This window comes from Convolutriloba macropyga, chromosome 10 (assembly GCF_964194025.1).
Source record: "Convolutriloba macropyga chromosome 10, txConMacr16.3, whole genome shotgun sequence".
Lineage (NCBI taxonomy): Eukaryota > Metazoa > Xenacoelomorpha > Acoela > Convolutidae > Convolutriloba > Convolutriloba macropyga.
This window is the reverse complement of record NC_134477.1, coordinates 59,142,077-59,165,211: the sequence shown is the minus strand read 5'-3', so window position 1 is coordinate 59,165,211 and position 23,135 is coordinate 59,142,077. Positions and strand designations below refer to the sequence as shown.

At 36.5% G+C, this 23,135-nt stretch overlaps 1 protein-coding gene across 1 annotated transcript in view; it reads right to left on the bottom strand.

Moving 5' to 3' along the window:
• The window catches only part of LOC142348232 (uncharacterized), a 30,538-nt gene extending 10,320 nt beyond the window's left edge, over nt 1-20,218 (bottom strand). Inside the window, exons 1-10 of the mRNA XM_075399520.1 lie at nt 19,850-20,218; nt 19,001-19,222; nt 18,126-18,445; nt 17,603-17,715; nt 13,790-13,973; nt 12,715-12,770; nt 12,233-12,370; nt 8,667-8,841; nt 4,243-4,477; nt 3,661-3,801 (exon numbers count right to left, since the gene is read on the bottom strand). Coding sequence (XP_075255635.1) covers nt 3,661-3,801; nt 4,243-4,477; nt 8,667-8,841; nt 12,233-12,370; nt 12,715-12,770; nt 13,790-13,973; nt 17,603-17,715; nt 18,126-18,445; nt 19,001-19,222; nt 19,850-20,117 — 1,852 coding nt within the window. The 5' untranslated portion in view covers nt 20,118-20,218. The remainder of the gene's footprint in view (nt 1-3,660; nt 3,802-4,242; nt 4,478-8,666; nt 8,842-12,232; nt 12,371-12,714; nt 12,771-13,789; nt 13,974-17,602; nt 17,716-18,125; nt 18,446-19,000; nt 19,223-19,849) is intronic.
• Nucleotides 20,219-23,135: the final 2,917 nt, after the last annotated feature.

Genomic DNA, 23,135 nt, shown 5'->3' with positions numbered 1-23,135 from the left:
CGAATTTTATCAAAAGATGGCTAAAATTATTGACATTAAAATTTTGGAAATCACACCATTACAGCTAGAACCTATTCAGTAACATTTTTTCAATTCCTAGAGGAGATTCTGTTGCCCCTGGGGTCGGAAAAATCCAAGACAAAAAATTCAAAAATCTTGATAAAAATTAAGTTTTATCAAAATAATTGCTAAAATTTGATGTGATTTAAACCTTTAAAATCATTCCATTAGCCTATAACAGAATTTCAGTAACCTATTATCCGACCCTGAGATTTTCTGGCTACTGAGGCTGGAAAAACTCCAAAAAGATAAAATTTAGAAAAAACGTAAAGTTTTTTTTCAAACAATTGCTAAAATTGAAGACATTAAAATGTTCAAAACCATTCCATTGCTCTTAGATATCATACAGCAACCAATTTTCCCTCGAGGAGGTCTCAATGCGTCTTAGGCTGAAAAAAATGACAAAATCTTTCGAAAAAATTGCCAAAATTAGTATCATTTTTTCGTGAATATGTCTACATCAAGGAAACAAAGCCCATAAAAAATGGCCATAGCAAGTAATTATATCTTGCAAAGGACCTTTACCAACTTTTACAAACATCAATTCAAGAAACGGCCCAAAAAGCACCATTTGGGGCTCAAAAACTCCTAAACATAGCCGGAAGATTGCCGTAAAATAGCCGCCGTTGACGCGCTAGACGCATATCTGTATTGAAACAGAAGCAGAAATTGAAATAATTTTTTCCTAACTTTCAAAAAATGTTTTTATTTAGTCTGGAGCTTCAGTTAGATTCTAAACCTATACTTACTTAAGCTTCCAAACTGAAGGGTATTTAGCTTGATGATAATATCAGCTAGAAATCGCTCTAAAGAACTTTGATAATCTAATGCACTATGACTTACTGACCGGGCTTAATCGTTTTATCCCGTTTCTTTTGATTTGGATCTTTTGACATTGACCGTATTCACTACATTGCTTAAATCAATTCGTGACAGAATTTAAAGAATTTAAAATCCATTCAGTTGAAACACTGAGTGAGGTAAGTCAGAAGTCATGAAACTCGTGACTTATGTAAAACGAAAAACGTGATCAAAGTTATAGCGAATCAAAAAAACATAGCGGGAAGGGTCCTGACGTACAATTCAAAGAATTTTTACTGATTAAACAGAAGACTAGACCTAGTAGGCGCTATGAGTGTAAAAACCATTAGTAACAAAGTGAAATTTGGTGAAAAAAAAACTAGGCCTAGAATGAACTATGAATGGATTGGGAAAACCAATCCAAAACCGGAAGAAATCCGATCCAAAAAATTTAAAAACAGTAAACATAACCAACTAAACGTCGGAAGAATTGCTCTCGAACAACTAGTGCGAGCTCTAATCAATTACAGCCTGCTTCAGTCGGGGCGGGGGGAGATGGAGCCTAAATCGGACTCAGAAGTTCAATAATGGGCTTCAAATAACAACATTAGAGGTTAACATATACCACTATTAAGATTGAAAGTAAAAAATGGCACCAGTTTCCGCGCACTTTTCATTTGACTTTTAGTATTAAATTGCCGCCAAATGAGTTCAGCTGCTTGAAATTGTAATTGAGAGAATTTTAGATCACGCGAAACGCAAAAAGTCAAAGGGCGTAAACGTCACTCGAAAAGTCAAAACGGTCAAGCAAAAATTTTGCATAAAAAACATAGCCAGAAGAATTCCGGAAGCGACTCGAACGTCAAAACAAAAAAGCGTAATTGTAGCTGAAGCCATTACCTTTGGTATTGAACAATTAACTCATTACCTCTCCAGGTCTGATCTAAAAATTGGTGAAATTTAATTCACTGTCACCAAAAGAAACAAAACGCAGCAATATTTTATATTATTGAAAATGTTTGGTAACGTTAAAAAGGTCCGAAATAATTAAGGTGGTCAAAATTCTGATCGGCTGAAAAAAACTGACAGGGCTATCAATTGCCCTCAAATAATTCATGATTCTAATCTGACAGCGAAAGCAAACGGCAGATAATAATCTTAGAAACTCAAATTTAAGCATCAGAAAACCCCTATAATTAGATTGCTAATCGCTGCAATTTAGACAAAAACACACCTACTTCGTTATTGTATATACGCTAGACAGCATGATTTCATACTAAATCAAAAATTAAATTAATCATAGAAAAGACAATCAACAGAATAATATTCGAAGGCAAAAAATCGTTTAAAAAGATTGACGGCTAAAAATGATAGAATTTTTATTGAAACGAATTGAATTCCCCCATGTTGCACAAAGAGACTATTTCTAGTAATTAAAACCAAAAAAAACCGACAAAAAACTGAAAAATTGGAAAAATGGGACTAGCATATGTACAATTTTATAAAAACAAAATTACATCAAAGTAGTAAGAGGCGTTCAGTATATGAACTAATTTTTGGTAAGAAGACGTCTGAAAGATCCAAAAATGAGGAAATAAATGGAAAAGGAGCCAAAAATTAACTAGAAAATCAAGAAACATGTGCCAATTTTGAACTTGAAACACATTTTCAGGCTCTGCAAAACACTTTGCTATCAATTTCCGAGGTGTACATTTCAATATAACATCGAATTAAAACCACTTCTACAAAAAACCAAATTACAAGCAACAAAACTGGGCCACTTAGACGGAAAAAAAAACGGCTAAAACAGGTATCTATATGTACCATTATGTCAAAAAAACTTTTCAAAGTAAAAAAGTTATTCCCTAAACGCAGCGAATGATCAAAAAACTTCTCTCGCTGAGAAAAACTAGTTCACACGGCAATTTTTCTCACTTTCGCTTTTAGGTCAAAACAGCGGTTGAACGAATAGTACTTCCGGTAAAAAAAACCTTAATAAAACCAATACTCCTCTTCGAGTCGTAAAAAGACCAACACGTTCACAATAATTGCTATGAACTTCCTAAAAATAAAAGTGAAATTACCACATGTGAACAAAAAAATCACTAGCGGGAAAGCAAATTTTTGTTCAAGCACCGTTTTCTCACTCTACTTTAAAATTAGAGATAAAAAATTTCAAGCCGCAAAACCACTGTTTCGGGGTGACGAAAATCACTACTCCAATTTGACTTCGAAAATCATGAAAATGTGTGAACAGAGACCTTTAAAAAAGACAGCACCTCAATAAAAATCAAATTCGTTGAATTGTAAAAAGAACAGCGCCTAAATAATAGCCGTTTGAGAGGCTGACGGCGGCTATTAAAAATGGCTTTTAAACCTTGAATATAGGCCTTCCTAGCAGCTTCAGCACTTTAAGCACTTAAAAACTACTTAATATACCTTAGGGCTTCTAATGAAACTTAAGGCCCACTGTGCCTTAACTGTTTATCCCTTTTTGAAAGATCAAAGTCATGAAAATTGTGTGAAAACATCTAATAAAAGAGACAGAGCACCAATACCACAATCCAACTGAATTGAACAATCCACAATCCAACTGAATTGAACCACAACCACAATCCAATTCTTGTATTGTAAAAACCACGATGTCCCCAATAATAGCCGCTATCGCTTCACGGCTATTAAAGACGAAAGAACAACTGGAACAAAACGATTAGTTCACAATATGAGATATCATGAGAGAGTGAACATGAACTTAAAAAAAGTATTTCACGATATCATGAGAGAGAGTATGCTACTAACCAATGGAGCACACTCCGACATGCCGTCTCTTAGTGGACATCTCTGCAATGTGGAACCACTTTCTGTTAATAGGATTATAGACTTCTGTAGTTCTGAACGGATCACCAGTTGCCCCTCTGCCTCCGATGCAGAACAGTACACCTGCAAAAATATAAACACAGTTCTCAGTTTATGCAGCAATTTTCTGTTTTGAAAACACAACTCAGAACTATGTTCCACGTCCTATATGTTTATATAATACTTGCTCGAATTAAGTTCTCCGAGAAAAAATTGGAAGAATTGACTTAAGAGCATGTTTCTTCCCCATTCTATCCTTCTTATAAGGTCCTTCTTTGATCAAAATCAGAGTAAGTAAAGCAGATAATCTGCAAAACTAACTCTTGAAACTAAAAACAGCCGGGTAACTTAAATCAAAGCAATTGCTCTAAATCAAGCAAGGTAAATGATTGTAGTCCGCTTGAGGGAAGGGGAGGCAGAACCGAGAAAAGATACCACAAAAGATCCTAGCAGAAGGGAAAAAAGAAGCTAATCTGTTAACACCAAAACGACCGGCCTGTTTCCAAATAGGTCAAGACAACTTACCTGCAGTGGCATGACGGGGTATAATTTTCTCCGGGTTTATATTTAGCACCCAGCCCACACTTCCCACTGCACTCTGTGCCCTGGATTCCAGGCCCGCAGATGGCGGTGCAGAGGAGGAAGCAGCAAACGGGGATGAGAGGAGGGTGTACGCCAGACCAGCTGATCCAGCGCAACTTCCCTCCAACAGGTGATAACTTTTGGCCTGATTGAGAAGGTCGCGGCAGCCTTGGTCAGCCTAAAAGACAAAAACGAGGTATTCCAGTTATCACAAAAAGTCTGTTTGCTGGGATATATATAGTGTCTTTAAGATGCGAGGACCACTTCAAAACCTCATATTCTTAAAAGATGGCTAAGAATGCGATGCTTAAAGTTCTTATAGCAGTGGAGTATTTTTTCTCAGCGGTTCAAACTTTCATCAGCAACAAGTTTGTTCGACTTGATAAGATCGTTCCATGATTGTACAGCGGTGATTGTTGCCATGATTGTGCAAGAAGAAAGTTTTTCAGCTAACTTGACTCTCATTTAGAGTCAAAGTGGAGAAATTACTGCCAATATTTTTTGGTATTGCATGGCCGGCATCGTAAGTATTTGAAAAGCGGGAGATTTTGTAGAAAAAACATAAACCGACAAATGTCGGAAGAATTGCTCTTGAACGATAGGCGAGGCAATTTAATTCATGGTCTTTAGTATAGATCAAATTTTCTTTATGGGTGCAAAAAACCTCGACCCCACCGTGTTTCGAACCACTGACCTACCGATCCTATCCACCCGAACTATCCACTGCTCTACGCGTCACCTAATCTACCTATGCTGCAACCGATTTTATATTAGCAACAAGCTTTACTTCGGAGCACTACAGATCACTCAATGATGAACGAAAGCAAAGAGAGAAGTCACATGAGAAGTCAAAGAATGTTCTAGAAGAAAAGGACACACGTTTACAATAATTGCTATGAACTGCGTTCAAGAGCAATTAAAAATTCTATAAGTATGTTTTTTGCTTGAACTAGTAATTGAGAGGAAGTATATGAGGCTGTAACTTTAGATCGTGTTAAGAGTCAAACTTCTTCCCGTTGTAATAAGATTTTACAACCCAGTTACGCTGCTTCGAGTAAAATTAAAAGCGATTGACTGATGGCAGCTAGCAGTAGAACAAAGTAGGAAAAATGACACTGCCAATGCTTTCACGAGTTTTAGTCATGGATCTGAAAAGTAGTTTAATTGCATAGATTGATTGCTCGTACTCCACAAGCCATTATTCACTTCCTCTTGATAAGTCAAGTTCTGATCTAAATACACTCTGAAATGTTTGATTTTTTTCTCATTGATATTTTTATTTAAAAATTCAGATCACGACTCTATTTCCATGTTTTTCGACTGCGAAATGTTGAGGCAGTTTTGATCAAAATAATGAGCTAAACTTTTGGAACTATATTTCAGATTTTGATGAGCTTTTTAATGGTCTAAACTAATCTAGCTTTTTACGGCAACAACTAGTATATTAGTATATCGTCAGCATTTTGCATATCGACAGTCATGTGGTATCGAGGATTTTGCAGGTCCGCGAGGTTTGTTGCTGTTCAGTGAACGAAAGACATTGTTTTTTTTTGCTTACCAAATCAAAACAAAATTGTCTTTCTGGATTGATTTGTGGCTCATTTTCTTGAGAAACAATGTTAGCATCTTTTGCGAGGTAATCCACGAGCTTAGAAAACCGATAATTAAAATGGTAGTAAATTTCTTTTAAGCTCTGTTACATTGCCGAAAAATTCCCTAACATCAACTCACGGCAACAATATTTTCGCTAATTTGGTGTACCATGACACATGAAGTAAGTTTTCAGTGCCACGCAACTAATTATTGCATCATATACATTCTTCACTCATGGAATATACTCTCGGTATCATCCGGCTATCAACAAAAAAACAAAAGAAGTTTTAAGTTGAGATACCTAGAGGAGCACAAAGGCGTCTTGTAACAACATTGTATTGTTTTTGAAGGATCCAATCAGTTAACGCAGATAAGGGACAAAATGTGTTTAGAAATGAAAAATTTTTAGCTGACAAATTGCCGGAAAATAGCCGCAATAGCTTTGTAGATCTGTAATCTCAAGAAGTCAAAAAGATAGTAAAAGAAACCGACCACAAATCAAACTTTTAAAATGCTGAGATGTTATATTTTGATTAAGAATCTGTTTAACTTATTGCTGCTTCTATTAGCTGCCCTAAATCACCTTCAATTAGAGTGAAGCATACACACACACTTGGCCTTATCTCTCTTAATTAAAGTAAAGAAAAATCAATTTCAGAGTGAGGAAGTCATTTTTGAGAGTGAGGTAAGTTACGTGTGACCAAAAACTCAATCACGTGAACGAACAAAAAACTGTCTCCACTAGAAGTTTATGAGTGAAAACCGACGTCACACACGAAATTCAGTTGAAATTGCATGAACGAAATAAAAAAAACCTGGCCAGGAGAATTCCGGACTCAACTCGAAGCATCAGCCCTTCCCAAAAACACCGATGTCACTGAAGCGGGAACTATTATTGTCTGTCAACAAAAGTTGACTAAATAATTCACGAAAAAATTAACCTCTGACGAATCCAAAAAAAAAATTCGTAGCATTGAAATTATTGGAGCCGCAAAAGGAATCAATTACGCCACCATATAAGAGCTATACAAATGTGACAATGAGAACTAGATCTTAGGACATAAAAATCAATCACTGTAAAATCTTGAAATCGCAAAAATAGCAAATCCTTGAAAACATCTCCTAACGTTGACAACATCTAACATTTTTCAGAGGGACAAAAACTGATAAACAGACTCTGATAAAAAATTTTGCCAAACAAGCAAAATTAGAGCTGCAACTAACTTCACGAGTCAAAACAACAATAAAAAATATTGACAGATACATTCTTTGAAAATGAACTGAAATTTTCCATTCAGACGCCAAAGCACTTATCAAAAAACCGAGCAATTATTTCTTTCATTTTAAAAGATCTTCCGGAAAAATAATTTCAGTCCGTTTCAAAATCAAAATTTTGAAAAATTTCAGAAAAAAGAAAGCAAAATTTCAGAAAAAAAGACAAAGCAAGCAGATAAAAAGTAAAAAGCATAATTATCACTAAAACCTAGTCCTAAAATTCTCAAAAATAAGTATCATTACTTTCAACCGCAAAGATCACCAATAAAAATCTCAAAAGTATTTTCTACAAACTCAAAATTGCTCTATAATACAAAGGACACCACAAAACTTTAAAATTGCTAAGAAACATAGGTAAAAAAGCTCAAATCGAGATCTCAGATAATATCAAATACTGCAGCCATATACAAGAAAAATGCGGTCATACACATTGTAACAAATACGAAGCCATCTTCTGAATTTTGATGGAAAAAGTAAATTGAAAATAAATTAGAAAAACAAACCGATTCTAATATGCAACATTGGTTGTTCAAATATTTATTAAGCTTATCTTCTTCGCAAAACAAAAGAAAAAGATGAGAGCAAAATGGGAGCACTAAAAAATAACCAAAATAAATTGTCAACAATGTCATTCCTTTCTTTTAATATTGCCGTTTTGAAAAAAATTATTGAACTCGAGAAATCGAAACATATTTTATTGAAATTGCAAAAAAAATTTTGATTTTGATTAAAACGAAGTTTTTGATTAAAACTGAAAAAGGCTCGGCCTGTTTGTTGAAAAAACGCCTACTATTTACACTGGTTAAAAAAGTCCGTTCAAAAGAATAAAAAAACTGAAAAAAAAACAAAATATAAACAAAAAATTGAGATTAAGAGTCCTTTTGCCCTCAAAATACATTATTGGGCTCTCAAAACCACTATTACCACCAATTGAGGAGCAATAGATATTAGTGCAGCTTCGATCAAAAAAATTTTTGATCTAAATCTAATTATTATAGCCCGTAAATTGCCGGAAAATAGCCGCCGTTGACCCGCTTGACTCACATTGGGATTGAAACAGAAAATTAAGAGACAGAAATTAACAGACTTTTTCTAAGTGCTAAAGTGTTCTTATTTGGTGTGTAAATTTTGCATATTCGGTTAGATGCTATGATTACACTTAATTCAGCTTCTAAACTGAAGGCTTTTAAGCATAATACTGAAGCCAGCTAGAAATCGCTTTGATAAACTTTTGCAAAAATCGAAAGCAAAAATTAAAGCAAAAATCTAAAGCAAAAAACTTCTCGCTCAGCAAAAATTAGCTCACAATGCAATTTTACTCGATTTTGCTGATGCATTATGGCTTAATGACCAATGTGTTATAATAATAAGTTTATCCTATTCCTTTGGATTTTGCTCTTTTGACTTTGACCGTATTCACTACATTACGTAATTCAATACGAGAAAGAATTTAAAATCCATTCAGTTGAAACAGCTTGTATATTAGCTTGTAGGTTAACCTTGAAAACTGGGTCTTGTTCGACAGTTGCAATGAGATACTGCTTGGGAATCATGGCCAGTCTCACATCCCTCATGATAGGGTAGAGGTGTTCACTCCTACACTCCAGGTCTGCCTTCACCCACTGCATCACAGCCTCAAACACTTCTGTCTCACATGTGATGTTCAGGGTCGGGCTGAATCAATTAATCAAAGCTGTTTTTTCAAAGTCAGGGATCTTTTCCGCTTTTCCTTTGTGCCCCCCCCCCCCCCCCAGCTTAGTGGGTGCATACTATTTGCACCCCCAGATGCGCGTGCTATATTTATACAATGATTTTTATGTAATGGAACGTGCTATGTAACTGGGGGTGCATAGCGTACGGGGGGGGGGGGCACAAAGGAAAACATACAGTGTAAAGTATTACATAAGATATGAAATATGATATTTAAAGTCAATTATTTACGGTCACTTTCAGATTTTTTGGTTGCAACACCAACACCTCGTGATGATGGAAATATTCGTCCAATTTTAAAGTGTCAGGTGGAGGCCGACGTAATGCAACCATTAAAAGCAAAAATGAAGTGAACAGAAAATCTATTTCCGCACTCGATGTATTAAAAAAATCACACCTAATATGTACTCGCTTTTTCGCTCCCGCTCACGGCTTCAACTTGTCCTAAAATACAACTCTAATTCGACAACTTATTCAACTGTCAAACAAATTTGGAAGATCTCCAGAAAATACTAGGAAACTTTTCGTCAAAAAATTGCTCCGAAGTTTTGAAAACTACCTCAGGAATCACATTTCAAAATTATCTGACAAAAATGCATAGCTGGCAGATTTCCCTGATACAGTTGCAATCTATAAAATTTTACAGATTTAATTATATTTTGCCGAAAAACTGAAAAGCTTATTTTAATTCATCTGCAAACCCTTTCTAATGAACATCAAATAGTCGGGCGAATAGCTCCCAAACGACCAGCGAGCGGTTGGTTTCGGGCTATACCTTTTTAATCCAATACTTCAGGACGAAAAGTTAACTGGTCAGACAAAAAACACGAGAACAGCCGGTAGTTTGAAAAAGACCAGCAGGATTAAAATAATCGCTACAAACTCGGAGAGCAACTTTTACTAATTTGCGTTAAAATGAAAGTACTCTCATCAATTCGAGCACCAGTTGCATGATGAATACCAAAAAACCACTGCCGGCAGATAGCCGGAATAGCTGCAAAAGAAATAGGCGTGCGTGTCGTATAACAGAGATAGAAACAGATACAAATATAAGTTATCGAAGCAACTCAAATAGCTATGTATAAAACATTCAGTGATAAGTAAAAATTGTTAAAATTTATTGCGCAAAAGCCTTTTCATTGGGGACCTTTAGCACACACGTGAGTCCCTTTTATCTTAAACTAATTCAAATAAAGCTTTCAAATAAAACTTAGGTTTTAAAGTGCAAAAGTAATTTTATTGAGAGAGGTAATTAAGTCAAGTATGATCAAAATTGAATCACGCAAATAACACAAAAAGTTTGGCAAAAGAGAGTGAGAAATGACGTCAAGCGTGTAAACGCCAATAGTAAGAGAAGTAATTCACAAATTTTGACTTTTTCAGCTTTGCCGTGTCAGCAAATATAAAACAAAAGAGAGTGTCACACGACGAAACAAAACAAATAGACTTATAATGATCTATGAATGGATCTGAAAAACCATTTTACAAAAACAGAATTAAAAAAATTAAAAAAACAGTAAAAATCAAAGTGAATGCCGCATGAGAACAACAAACCACTAGCGAGAAAGCGAATTCTTGTTCAAACGCCATTTTATCACTCTTCTTCAAAATTAGAGCAAAAAATCACACCGCAAAACAACTTACTTTTACCTACCAAAACAAAACTTTACCTACCAAAATCATCCCTTCGATTGTACATGAAAAATCATGAAAACGTGTCAAAATCTTCAAAAGGCATCGCCCCAATACATTTCAAACCCGTTGACTTGTAGAAAACCAATAGAAGGCCAATAATAGTCTCAGCTATCTCTGCAAGTATTAAAGAAAATTAAATATTTTTTAAAACTCATTTTTCAAAGTGCAAACAATTTTGAATTCAGCTCGTAAATAGACATACTTCTGTTTCTTGCGAGACTGCAGGGGCTAGTAAAATACCAATAAACATTAGAGATGATAACTAACACTTATGCGAACAAGCCTTAAGTAATGGGCATCTGAAAACGGGCTTCATGGGTGTCTCCCGTTTCTATTTTTGATTTTGTTTTTCAATACTGACTATTCTAGATTAATTTGCTGGGCATCTGCTGTTTAAAAGCCCTTTATCAGAGTGAGATAAGTGTAAAACTATCATAAAAAAGTGCAAAAGATTTTACACAATGTTGCCATAAGCTGAGTGAACTAAGGTAAGGCGGATCAAATTTTTGTTCGACGAAGTAAAAAGAGGACAAATCGTGACCTACAATTCAAAGAAATTTCATTGATTAAGCAGTAAACTAGACCTACACTGAACTGTGAATGGATTGAAAAAACCATTAGGAAAAAATACGACAATAGAAATAAAAAAGCAGTAAAACTCAAAGTCAAACTGAAGCATGTGAACAAAACCAGAAGCGCGAAAGCGAAATTCTGTTCAAACATCGTTTTCTCACTCTACTTTGAAAATGATACAAAAAATTTTACGTCACAAAACCTCTCGCTTTTTGCCTCCTCACTTCCTCTTTGCGCGTGACCAAAATCATCACTTCATTTGACTTCAAAAACCAAACCGACAAATGTCGGAAGAATTGCTCTTGAACGACAGGCGAGGCAATTTAATTCAGGGTCTGTAGCCTAAATCAATTTGGCTTTATGGGCGCAAAAAACCTTGCCCCCAAAGGGATTCCAACCACTGACCTCCCGATTAACAGCAACCCGCATTACCAACTGCGCCGTAAGTCACTGAGTTTTGCTGTACTGCAACCGATTACATATTAGCAACAAGCTTTACTTCGGAGAGAGCAATAGATCACTCAAAAATGATGAACGAAAGCGCAAAAAAATCACTTGAGAAGTCACAGAATGTTCTAGAAGAAAAGTGCGAAATTGTCAAGCAAAAAATTTGCATAAAAAAGACACACGTTTACAATAATTGCTATGAACTTCGTTCAAGAGCAATTAATCATGAAAATATGTGAACAGATCTTTAAAAAAAGACAGGGCTCCAGTACAATTCAAATTCTTTGAATTGTGAAAAAAAACACGAACACCGCAATATAGCTCCACTCTATACACTGTATAGCAGCTCCGCAGCTATACAGAATGAATTGAAAAAATTTTAGGAACTAAATTTTATTTTTGTTTGATTTTAAAAAGCCAATATTATCTGAATTTTCGCCGAGAATGCGCAAGTCAATTTTCTGGAAAATTCTGATGATTCATATGAAAATCTAAAATTTGATTAAAATACTTCGAATAAGTGGCCAAAGTCCGCCAAAACCAGAATGAGAACCAGATAACAGCATTCTAAAACGGTTAATTGAACAAGCGTGCTTATACAGTACACCTTTAGTTGTATCTCATGTGGTAAGGTTCTCACCTGGCGGCTAATGCCTTGATTGCGTTGAGTGGCAGCTGTGTGAACTCTTCACTGCCAGATATCTGGAGAAAGTTGCTGGAGATGAAACAGTCCGAGGCCTCGATCAAAGACCCAATATTCAGGTGCTCCGCCCAGTTCCTGTAAAAGCCAATCTAAATAACTGTAAATCACGAAGTCCATGGCTATGTGCGGCTTTGAAGGTCAAATTCATTGGCGGTGCTAGTATAGGATTACGTTTTCTGATATCTACCACGATAGCCCCCACCCCTCCCGAAATTATAACCTCCCCCATTATGGTATATTTACGGTAATTAGTTGTGGAGGTGTATACGTCATATGACCACTATGTTGTGAATGCGGTGGGGGGGGGATATAATGGACAAGACTTAAAATTTCTAAGGGAAGAAGATACTTTTTCGGAGAGGACGCCACTTCGATTTCTCAACACAAAACAAATTAAGATTTGATTAATATTTTCTCACCGAATAACAACGCAGTTGTTGAAGTTCATTCCTTGCTTCAGGAATTTCGTGCAAGCCTGAAATAGAAAACAAAATTCAGTCAAATCTATTCTAAGATATGCTGCTCGCGAAACTGCCTATTTCAGTGACTTTTTAATAGCAGACAAGGAGAGAGTTTGAGATAACAGCACTCAAGAGCTAACCCATCTACTGCTTCTGATAATGAAAAAAACTGGATCTCTTCCGTTTGGACCCCCCCCCCCAGCTTAGTGGGCGCATATTATTTGCGCCCCCAGACGCACGTGCCATATTTTTACAATGATTTACTATGTAATGACACGTGCTGTAACTGGGGGTTGCGTAACGTACTGGGAGGGGGGGGGGGGCACAAACGGAAAAGATCCAAAAAACTTACCAACTATGTCAACTTCTTTCCTCGTTCAGAAAGATTCAGTTACGCTTGCTTGGTTCACAAGTGTCCGGGTTTCAGAAAATTAATTAGGGAGAAAAAATAACTCATAAATAACCATTGATGACAAAAATACATTTTGTTAGACAATTTTAATTGTTTCCTCTCCCGTTACATTTTTCCAGGTTTATTTTACATTCATAGTCACCCAAAATTTTCCAAGAAATTTTTTTCGTTATTTTTAAGTAATTTAAAATATTTTTGCCATGGAATTTCTATTATTTCTTTTATCATTTCTATTATTTATTGGCCTTTTAACGCAAGTCATTCAATACATTTGCCTCCCTCTTACTAGAAACTTTATCTAGTTCATATGGCGACAATAACTCGGTAATCAAAATATAGAGGAGGGTCTTAAATACTTTTAACAAAAGATGAGTATATATATGAAAATGATGTTGGTATATTGATATCAATTTGCGCACAACGCCTTTTATTTCAACTTTCTCCCACCCTGCAACCTCCCCCGTACGTTGTGCACAGCCCAGTTACACAGAACATGCCATTGCATAGTAAAGAATTATGTAAAAAATATGGAACGTGCGTCGGGGGGGTTGGGGGGGGGGGGGGGGGGTATCCGGAAAAGATCCAAAACTCTGTATGACTGGCATGTTCTACAGCTCGTACCTCAATAACTTGTAGAAATGAGAGTTGATTAGCCGCACATAATACACAGAATATGTTAGCAGTGGAGAGAGATATCTCGTGTGTGTAGACAAAGTCAATCAACAACTGCACAGCATCCCCCTCCATTCCATGTAACTCCACTTTAGATTGGGTACTCTCACGCATACTGTTGCTGAACATGGCTCTGTAACAACATAGGTTACATCATAATTGACACCAATTCCACAATTGACCGGTTAAATTGACCAAACAGCGGATGTCACTTTAAGATAAAGTAAAAATAGTTGAAAGAAACCCAAAAAAAATGAATATGGCCAAACATGGAATTGTTACGCAAACCGAAAAAATATTCAATCTAAAGAGACTCAATTGAATTTTGGCTAAAAATTCAAATTAATCATTTTTCGATAGATCGAGTTTTGGACATCCACGATATCAAGATAATTCAACAGTAGTTTCTCGAAACAATCCCGAACATTCATGAGGAATTACGTATAAGATTACAAGTTCCTCGGATGAAATCAGAACAAACGATCTTAATCATATGAAACAAGTTTCTTGGAAAATTCGACGAGACTAAAGAAATATACACGAAGATTGCCGGAAAATAGCCGTCATTGATTCCCATTACCCCAAATGGGATTGAAACAGAAAAAATGACCGTTGTAAAAAAAACATTTCTTAGGTGCCAGCAATTTTTATTACATTTGGTAGACAAAGTTAGTCAAAAATATTTAACGCAAAATGTTGAACAAGCTGAACTACGATAAAGCAAAACAAATTTTTGTTCGACGAAATAAAAAAAGATAGCACGACAAGTCCTGGTTCACAATTCAAAGAAATTTTAATTAAACAAAGCATAGACCGACTAACGTCTGAAAAGTTGCTCTCGAATGACAGGCGGCGCAATTTATTTCAGGAACTGTAGCCTAGATGAATGGTACAAACACATCAGACAAAGGCAGGGTTCGAACCCAACTTGCAGAATCGATCGTATCTCACAATCGGGTTTGTTTGAACAACAAACTTTATTCCGGAGTGAGCAATTCAAATCACTCAAAAATCAAGAAGTGCGTGAAAAAGTCATTTGAGAGGTCAATGATTAATCTAGAAAAGTGCAAAAACCGTTAGTGATAGGAAAAATTCATTCAGAAAATTTGAAATATTTAGTTTTGCTGCGTGAACAAATGTAAAACAAAAAGAGCATCAGACGAAACAAAAAACCAAGAGCAGCGCAATATAGCTCCGCTCAGCTTACAGCTTCGCAGTTATAAAAGACACAAGTTAACGATAATTGTTTCTGATTCGAGAGCAATTAAAAACTAGACCTGCACAGTGATTGGATTGAGAAAACCAATTGGAAACAACTGCAACCATTTTACAAACCAATTATAAAAACAGAAAAACGGTACAATCAAAGTCAAACTGAAGCAGGTAAACAGAAAATACAAGCGCGAAAGCGAATTTTGTGTTCCAACGCCGTTTTTTCACTACTTTAAAATCAGAGAGAACATTTCACAGCGCAAAACAAAATTTTTTGCTCCACCTCCTACTTCGGCGACCAAAATCACTACTCCAATTTGACTTCACAAATCATGAAAAGTGTAAAAAAAATCCAATTCAAAACGTGCCCACAATAATAGCCCGCTGAAATGAGGTCCGCTATAAAATAAGTTCTGAATTACAATCCAAATATTTGAAGGAAAACTTATAGCTGGCAGATTGCCAGAAAATAGCCGCAATAGCTTCGTAGATCTGCAGTCTCAAACAAAACGGTAAAAAAGATAGACCAAAAAATTGGTCTTTCATTGAAGGCTGATATTTTATATTTTGATTCAAAATCTGTACAAGTTGTTGCTGCCTCTATTAGCTGCTCTGAAATAACCTTCATTTAGAGTGACAAATACCCATATGACCTGATCTCTTTGAACTAATTTAAATAAAAGTCAATGTCAAAGTGTGGATGTCATTTTTGAGAGTGAGGTAAGTCAAATGTGACCAAAAATTTAATCACGCCAATGTTTTATCACGCAAATATGACCAAAAGTTTACTTTCGCTCCACTAAGAGCAAAAAATGACGTCACGCACGCATTTCAGTTGAAATTGCATGAACGAATGAACAAAAAGCAGATTTGAAGTGGTTGTGACGTCATATGGTCGTAAAAAAATCGCGACGACGAAATAAAAAAACATAGCAGGACAAGTCCTGACGTACAATTCAAAGAATTTTCATTGACTTAGAAAACTAGACCTAGAAGGGACTATGAATGGATTGGAAAAACTATTTAGAAAAACATCCGATCCAAAAAATCGAAAAAACAGTAAAAATCAAAGTGAAATTGCCGCATGTGAACAAAAAACCACTAGCGAGAAAGCGAATTTTTGTTCAAACACTGTTTTCTCAGTCTACTTTAAAATTAGAGCGAAAAAATTTCACGCCGCAAAACCACTCCAATTTGACTTCAGATATCATGAAAATGTGTGAACCGATCTTAAAAAAAAACAGCGCCCCAATACAATTCAAATTCTTTGAATTGTAAAAACCAAGAGAAGGCCAATAATAGCCCCAGCTATCGCTGTGCGGCTATTAAAAAAGTTTGGTGGGAAATTAAGACAGGATCTTCATCAAACGAGATTGAACTATATCTCAATAGAGATTCAATTACAATGCAAAACCAAAAGCAAATAAAGAGCGAATAACAAACAAAAATAGCGACCATTTGCAGACAAAAATTGGCTTTACAAAAAAATTATTTTCCTCACTCCCCAGCAACGGCGGTTTGGAAAAACTTTAAGCTTTTCGCGTTCCTCTTACTACTCCGTGACTTGAATTTACGTTTGCACTAGCTCTGGAGAACCAGACGTTTCAAATGCTAGTGTGACAAACTGAATTCCGGATTTATTGCATTGTTTAGCGTAATGCTGGTTTTTTCTGTCTTCAGAAGCACCGTCATGGTTAAGCCAGACTATTCATCGGAGCTGATGAGATTCCTTGTCAGTTGAGAAGAGACTCACATCCAAAGCTGCTGGTTGTACTGGATTTCAACCGGTCTCATAAAAGTCCCGTTATCTTGAGTTATTCTTGAGTAGCAAGCAGAAAAGTGCAAGATCACAGAAAAATTCGGTTCACAGAAAAGTAAAAGATCGGCAGTGCTGCTTACTTACATTAAGCTGTCTCTAATACGATTGTTACCGCTATCGTATCCCCACGTCCTTGGCAGGATATGGCGTAATCACAGTTTAGCCAGAAAAAAAAAAGACCTGTTAATGTTAGATGTTTCTAAGACCCGGAATGGAGGCTGCAGAGAGCCATGCTCATGATTGAGGCAGAGACAACAATAGCAACCCTGCTTTCTATTGTTCCCACATTGATCCCACATAGGCTGCTTTCAGGTGTTCAATTACTCGCATGATTAGCGCGCCCCTTTTGTTGATTTCAAGACATGCTAGCTCCCATACCCAGACTATGACGATTGTTTCAAAATTCTTTCTGGAGCAATTAAAAAGGGAATCCGAAATGATTCCCAGAGATAAGCATGGTGCGACATTACTCCAATCTGACAGAATAATACTGACTTCGTCTTTTTGAATCAGTTGGTATTTTTCATACCATCCAGGACTTAAAAAGTTTTGAGTTCAATCCTCATAAGAACTTCTTAACATTCATAACCTCTAAACATTAACGCTTTCACAATATCGAGCTAAATCTTTGCTCGCCATTCCAGTTGCAAGACAAGCCAGCATCGGGTTACTAAGGTATCTTTGAGCCAAAATCTTGTATTAAATACCGCAAAAGCTATAATAGTTCTTACCTGAAATAAGGGGAGGTCGCAGCCAGGATGACCTTGTGAGCCATGATGTGATGATTGCCAATGACCAATTCCACATCGCATAGCACCTCCTGTTTGTACATGTCCAACAGAGACTACACAAACAAAAATAAACAATTAATCCACAAATTATCTGTTAACAATTTTGTGAAAATGATAAAAAAAATATTTACTAACATGTAGAACAGGTAGGATGATCATTGAGCACTTCGTAATATTGTTAAACATAAACGTTTGCTGCAAAGTCACGGCTTCTCAGAATTATAGTTAAAAGCAACCTAAGAAGAGTTCGTTTCGACTATAAGACTTGGCAGATTTGCCTGCAATATCTGTTCCATTATCTCAAAAAACCTTACATTAAAACGCAGAAAAAGCTTACAAGTTGCAGCTTCCCAGCGAGCGACAAGCATTTTGAGAGGGGTTAAACTTAACACACTATTTTCACCAAATCTGTTTTATGAAGAGTTATTTCAATCCGCGAACACAGAGCAACATCGCATCTAACCTTGAAAACATCATCAGTAGCAACCTCATGAAAATTAGTGGTTTCGTGACTTCCGCCGACTCCTGGGCCCGATCCTTGGGTTCCATGACATCCGAGGGATGTCAGACCCAAACCGATTCCACTACTTGACGACGTTGTGTGAATACTCGGAAAGGGTTTTGAGCCAGAAGTGGAATTTGACACGTTGCTATTTGTAACCAGAGAGTTGGAGTGACTGTTTGGGTTTACCGAGGGACTGTTCATGTAATAGGAGGCTGGGTTATTGGAGGCTGCCGCCCCAGACAAGAGGAATGAACTCGACATTGAACTGCTTCCAGCACCTGAAAAAATTATTCATACGATCTACATGACCTTAATTTTTTATCTAATCCTCAGACACTTGAGAACGGGTCTTTGGCCCAATAGTGATCTCTATGTAGTCAAATGTTTGTGTTGTGTAAATGGGTGATTAAATCGGGATATTGTTGACTACAGAAAACAATCTATTATTATTATTATTATTAATAATTTGTTAACAGTAAAAAATATTGTTTAGCTGAAATTTACTCATGTGGTAGTATTTGCGAAAATCATTAACAGTTTAGGCTTTTCAAGCTAGTTGAGAAGCTATGCAAGTTTAATTAGCGCCTTCTATTTATTTATTACGACAAAAACGTCGACAAGATGAGTTAAGCGAAGTTACAGGCCATAATATGTTAACCAACAATAACTAGCCATTGCAAAGATTCGTTTACAATAGAGTCTATCATAAATTTCAGATGAGAGTACCCATTATAAATAACGGATCATTGAAGGATGTAAAATTTTAGGTTAGGTTGAGAGAAGCAGAGCATAATTTTTGTTGCAACATTTTTAGACCAGACAACTTGACTAACCAAAGCCTCCTCCAGCACTGTGTTGTCTAGAGGCATGTTGTCTCTGTCCACTGGTACCTTTACTAGTGCCACTGTTGTTATTATTGCTGGAACTGTTGTTGTTGGAAGAGGAGGTACCCGAGGACCCAGAGTAGAGGCTGTAGCCCAGCATGCCAGTTGAAGGGGCGATACTTGGGTTGTTTGAGATTGAGGGTTGGCTGTTCGTGCTGCCAGTACCCACTCCTAGAGAACACGTGCCATTACTAGGTAAATCTTCACGGGTAAATAAACCCCATTTTAAATTTGAATTTTGGTCGCGTGAAAATCTGTTCGGTTGTGATAACTTCATATCAAGTCCCACGGGCCGCTAAGGCATGGCCAAACGCGCTAAATGCTCAGCTCGTTAATAGGCAAGTGGGGGTTTATTTCCTATCTAAAACTAAGTGGGTTTTTTTCCGAAACCGTCGAAAAACAATCCGATACTGAGTAGCCAAATTCAAAGGATCTTTCGAAAGCTAGGATTTATTTCTAGCTTTTACAACCACTCACGAAAACCAGAATTTAATCATACCTAATACTCCGAAGTCTTTGAAGAGAGATCGATTAAAAGTTCATTCTCGCAGCGACAAAGTTTTTGCTACAGAATAAACAAATGCTACCTGGAAACACCCGATTCACCTCCAACTTGGCTAATTAACGAACAAAAACAATCCGGAAATGGCAGCTATCTACAGATTGTAACGAACATAATAGGTTATCTGCGGTATTCGAGAACAGTACATATTAGTCAAAGAAGAACAATGTTGATCAAAAATTCCTCGGGAACCATACCGTGGTTATCGTCGTGAAATACTATAATTTTCCTCTAACCAGAGCTTTGACTGAGAGACATTAATGGCCCCAATCCCGCATTGTTGCTGCTGAACATCCCCAGCGGGCTGTTACTAGAACTGGAAAAGGAACCCGAGGTCTGTAGACCACCAGGCATGCTCCCATTGGCTGATACAGATGCTGAATTCTGATTGGTTGCCGAGTACGAAGATGAGTTTTGATTTCCTGAGGGGTTTGCGGGGGAGGCGGGTGAGTAAGCTCCTCCGGCTGAATTGCTGTTATGGCTCAGAATTCCATCCAGATCCATGATTGCACAATATCGATAATTAATTATCAACAATTAATGAAGTTTTAGGATCAAAATGTCAAAATCAGGCAGCTAGAAGTTTGGCTTTCATTAGTTGCATATTTTCTGGAAAACATTATCAACAGCATTAAACATGCAAATCAACATATGGATTTCATTTTGAGTCTTTAAAAACTTCATAAAACCAAACAGCTCGCTCAAGAGGGCACCTAGGCACAAAATTACAAACAAAATTATTTAGCAGACCCTTAAATATAGCAGCGACGACTACAACAAAGATAAAAAACATAACCGACAAACGTCGGGCGAATTGCTCTCAAACGACCGGCGAGCGGTTGACTTCGTCAACAGCTAGCCACGGTTTAGTGACCTCTGGGCGCTACCTCTTTATCCCGTTTCTGAAGACGAAAGTTAAATAGGTCAGACGAGAAATCGGCCAAGCAAAAAACTGCATAAAAGAGAAAAAAAGGATTAATATTGTTACAAACTGCTTTTGAGATCAATTAACAATGATTTCCTAAAAACTGCCTGTTATGACATTTATGATAAAAAACAATTCTACTATAACTCATTGTTAATGAGGATCAGAGATGATGACATTACGCCATATAACAGCAGCTGAAGTGCGGCATAAACAAAGAGAGAGAGAGAGAGAGAGAGAGAGAGAGAGAGAGAGAGAGAGTTAGTGAGTGAGAGAGATAAAACGGGAACGAGAAAGCGAAGGAAAAGAACCCTAACAAATCATATAAAAAACAAAAAGGCAAAACCGAAAAAAAGTTTTCAATTTTGCAGCAAAAATCTTCAAAACCATTTATAGTCTTGAAAGTTTTGTCAAGTAACCCATCTCCAAGACTTGATAAGTTTCGTTGGCCAGTAATGGTCGTTAAACTCAGAAAAGGACAATATTGAAAAATTTTGGAAAGCCAAATTTTTTAAAAAAAATCTTGCTAAAACTCAAGATAATAATATCTTAAGAACCACTTCATAGTCTCAGGACAACATCCGGTATCCCTTTTTCAAGCCTGAAATAGTTTCATAGGCTCATAAAGATCCATACATTTGGAACACAAAAAAAATCCAAAAATCCAAAAAAATTGCAAATATTTTAAAAAATTGCTTAAATTCCTGATATAAAATCTTGCAGAACATTCCATTACATCTATAAACAATGCAGTAACATATAAAACCCTAGAGGAAGTTTCCTGGCTCTTGAGGCTAGAGAAACCTAAAAATTGTTAAAAATTTCAAAAAACGTAAAAAATTGCAAGTTTTATAAAAAAAAAAGTGGCTAAAACTTGTGATATTAAAAAGTTGAGAATTACTACATGACCCAAAAAAATTTCCAGTAACTATATAAAACGTAACGGGGGTTTTGTGCCCTTGAGGTTCAGAAAATCTGAATAAGGACTATAAATGTCAAAAAATTGAAAAAAAAAAATTGCAAGTTTTGACGAAAAAATCCTAACATTCGTGATGTTATATTCTTGAAAGACAATCCATTACATCTAGAAACTATACAGTAACCTACCGAAAAACCCTAGAGGAGGTTCTTGGGCTTTTGAGGCATAAAAAACCTAAAAAACGACAAACAATTTCAAAAAACATGAACGACTTGGAATATTTTAAAAATTGCTTAAATTTGTGCTACTAAAATCCTGAAAAACATTCAATTACAAATAGAAATTATGCAGTAGCCTATTATCAAACCCCAAAGGAGGTTCCTAGGCTCTTGAGGCCGGAGAACTCTACAAAATGACAAAAATTTTGCAAGTTTTATCAAAAAATTAATAAAATTTGTGACATTAAAAAGTTGAAAAACTATTCCATGGCCAATAAAATATGGTCAGTAACTGATTATCAAACCCCTGAGGATGTTTTGGGTCTGGCCCCTGGGTCTGGAAAGACCTAAACAAAGAAAAAGAAAGGCAAAAAGTTTAAAAAAAATGCACGTTTTGTCAAAAAAAATGCTAAAATTCGTGATGTTAAAATGTTTAAACCATTCTATTACCACTAGAAACTATGCAGTAACCTATTATTAAAACCTAGAGGAGTTTCCTTGACACCTAAGGCTGATAAAAAAAATTGTCAAAAATTTTCAAAAAGCTTGAAAAAAAATGCTAAATAGTATAAATTTGCGTTTTTAGCAAGCGGTTGTTCGGCAGTAGCTAGTCACGGGCGGTTGGGGTGCGCCGGGAGCCGATGGGGGAGGGGTGGAGCAACACTGAGGTGCGGGCGCAACAGCGCGTTGGGTGGTGGGTGGGGGTGTGGGACAATATTGGGGGGTCAACAGTGGTGGTGTCTTCAACCTCTAAGAACCGCCCTTCACACCATAAGTATAAGTAGAAGTCTCCAATAGTTTGAGCTGAAACAGAGCTGAAAGGCTCTAAGAGCACTTAATGCCCGCTGGGCGCTACCTGTTTATCCCGTTTTTGAGGATGAAAAGTCAAAAGCGTCAGACGAAAAATCGGTCAAGCGAAAAATCGCATAAAAAAAGACCGACAGGACTAATATAATTGCTACAAACTTCGTTTGAGAGCAATTAATAACAACGCATAATTCCATTTGATTTTTGTTGAATGTTGGTCCCTCTCCTGTTTATAATTTATATTAATGATCTACCTAGATGGTGTTCAACAAGAGAAGTATTTTTGTTTGCAAACGAGGCGGGCTTGACGTCAGATCTCAATAGTCTAAGTACTCGTTAACGGCATATAAGCTTATTCTGAATATGCGAAATTCATTACAAATAAAAAATTTTTAAAATTTGCTTCCAGTCAATTCCTCCAAATAGGTGACACTCCGATTGAAAGAAAACATTTATGAAAATATTTTGACAATAATATTGAAAGCAAACTGTCTGATCAATCTCATTTATGTTAAGATGCGGCTCGCTAAACTAATGGCCCTAGGTGGTCTAATGTTAACTTCACTTTAAATTGCGAATAGTTAAAAGTTCTGCGGGGTTGCAGTAAGAGCAGTGCGTAATTCCATTATCTATCCTTCCCTCAATCTCATCTC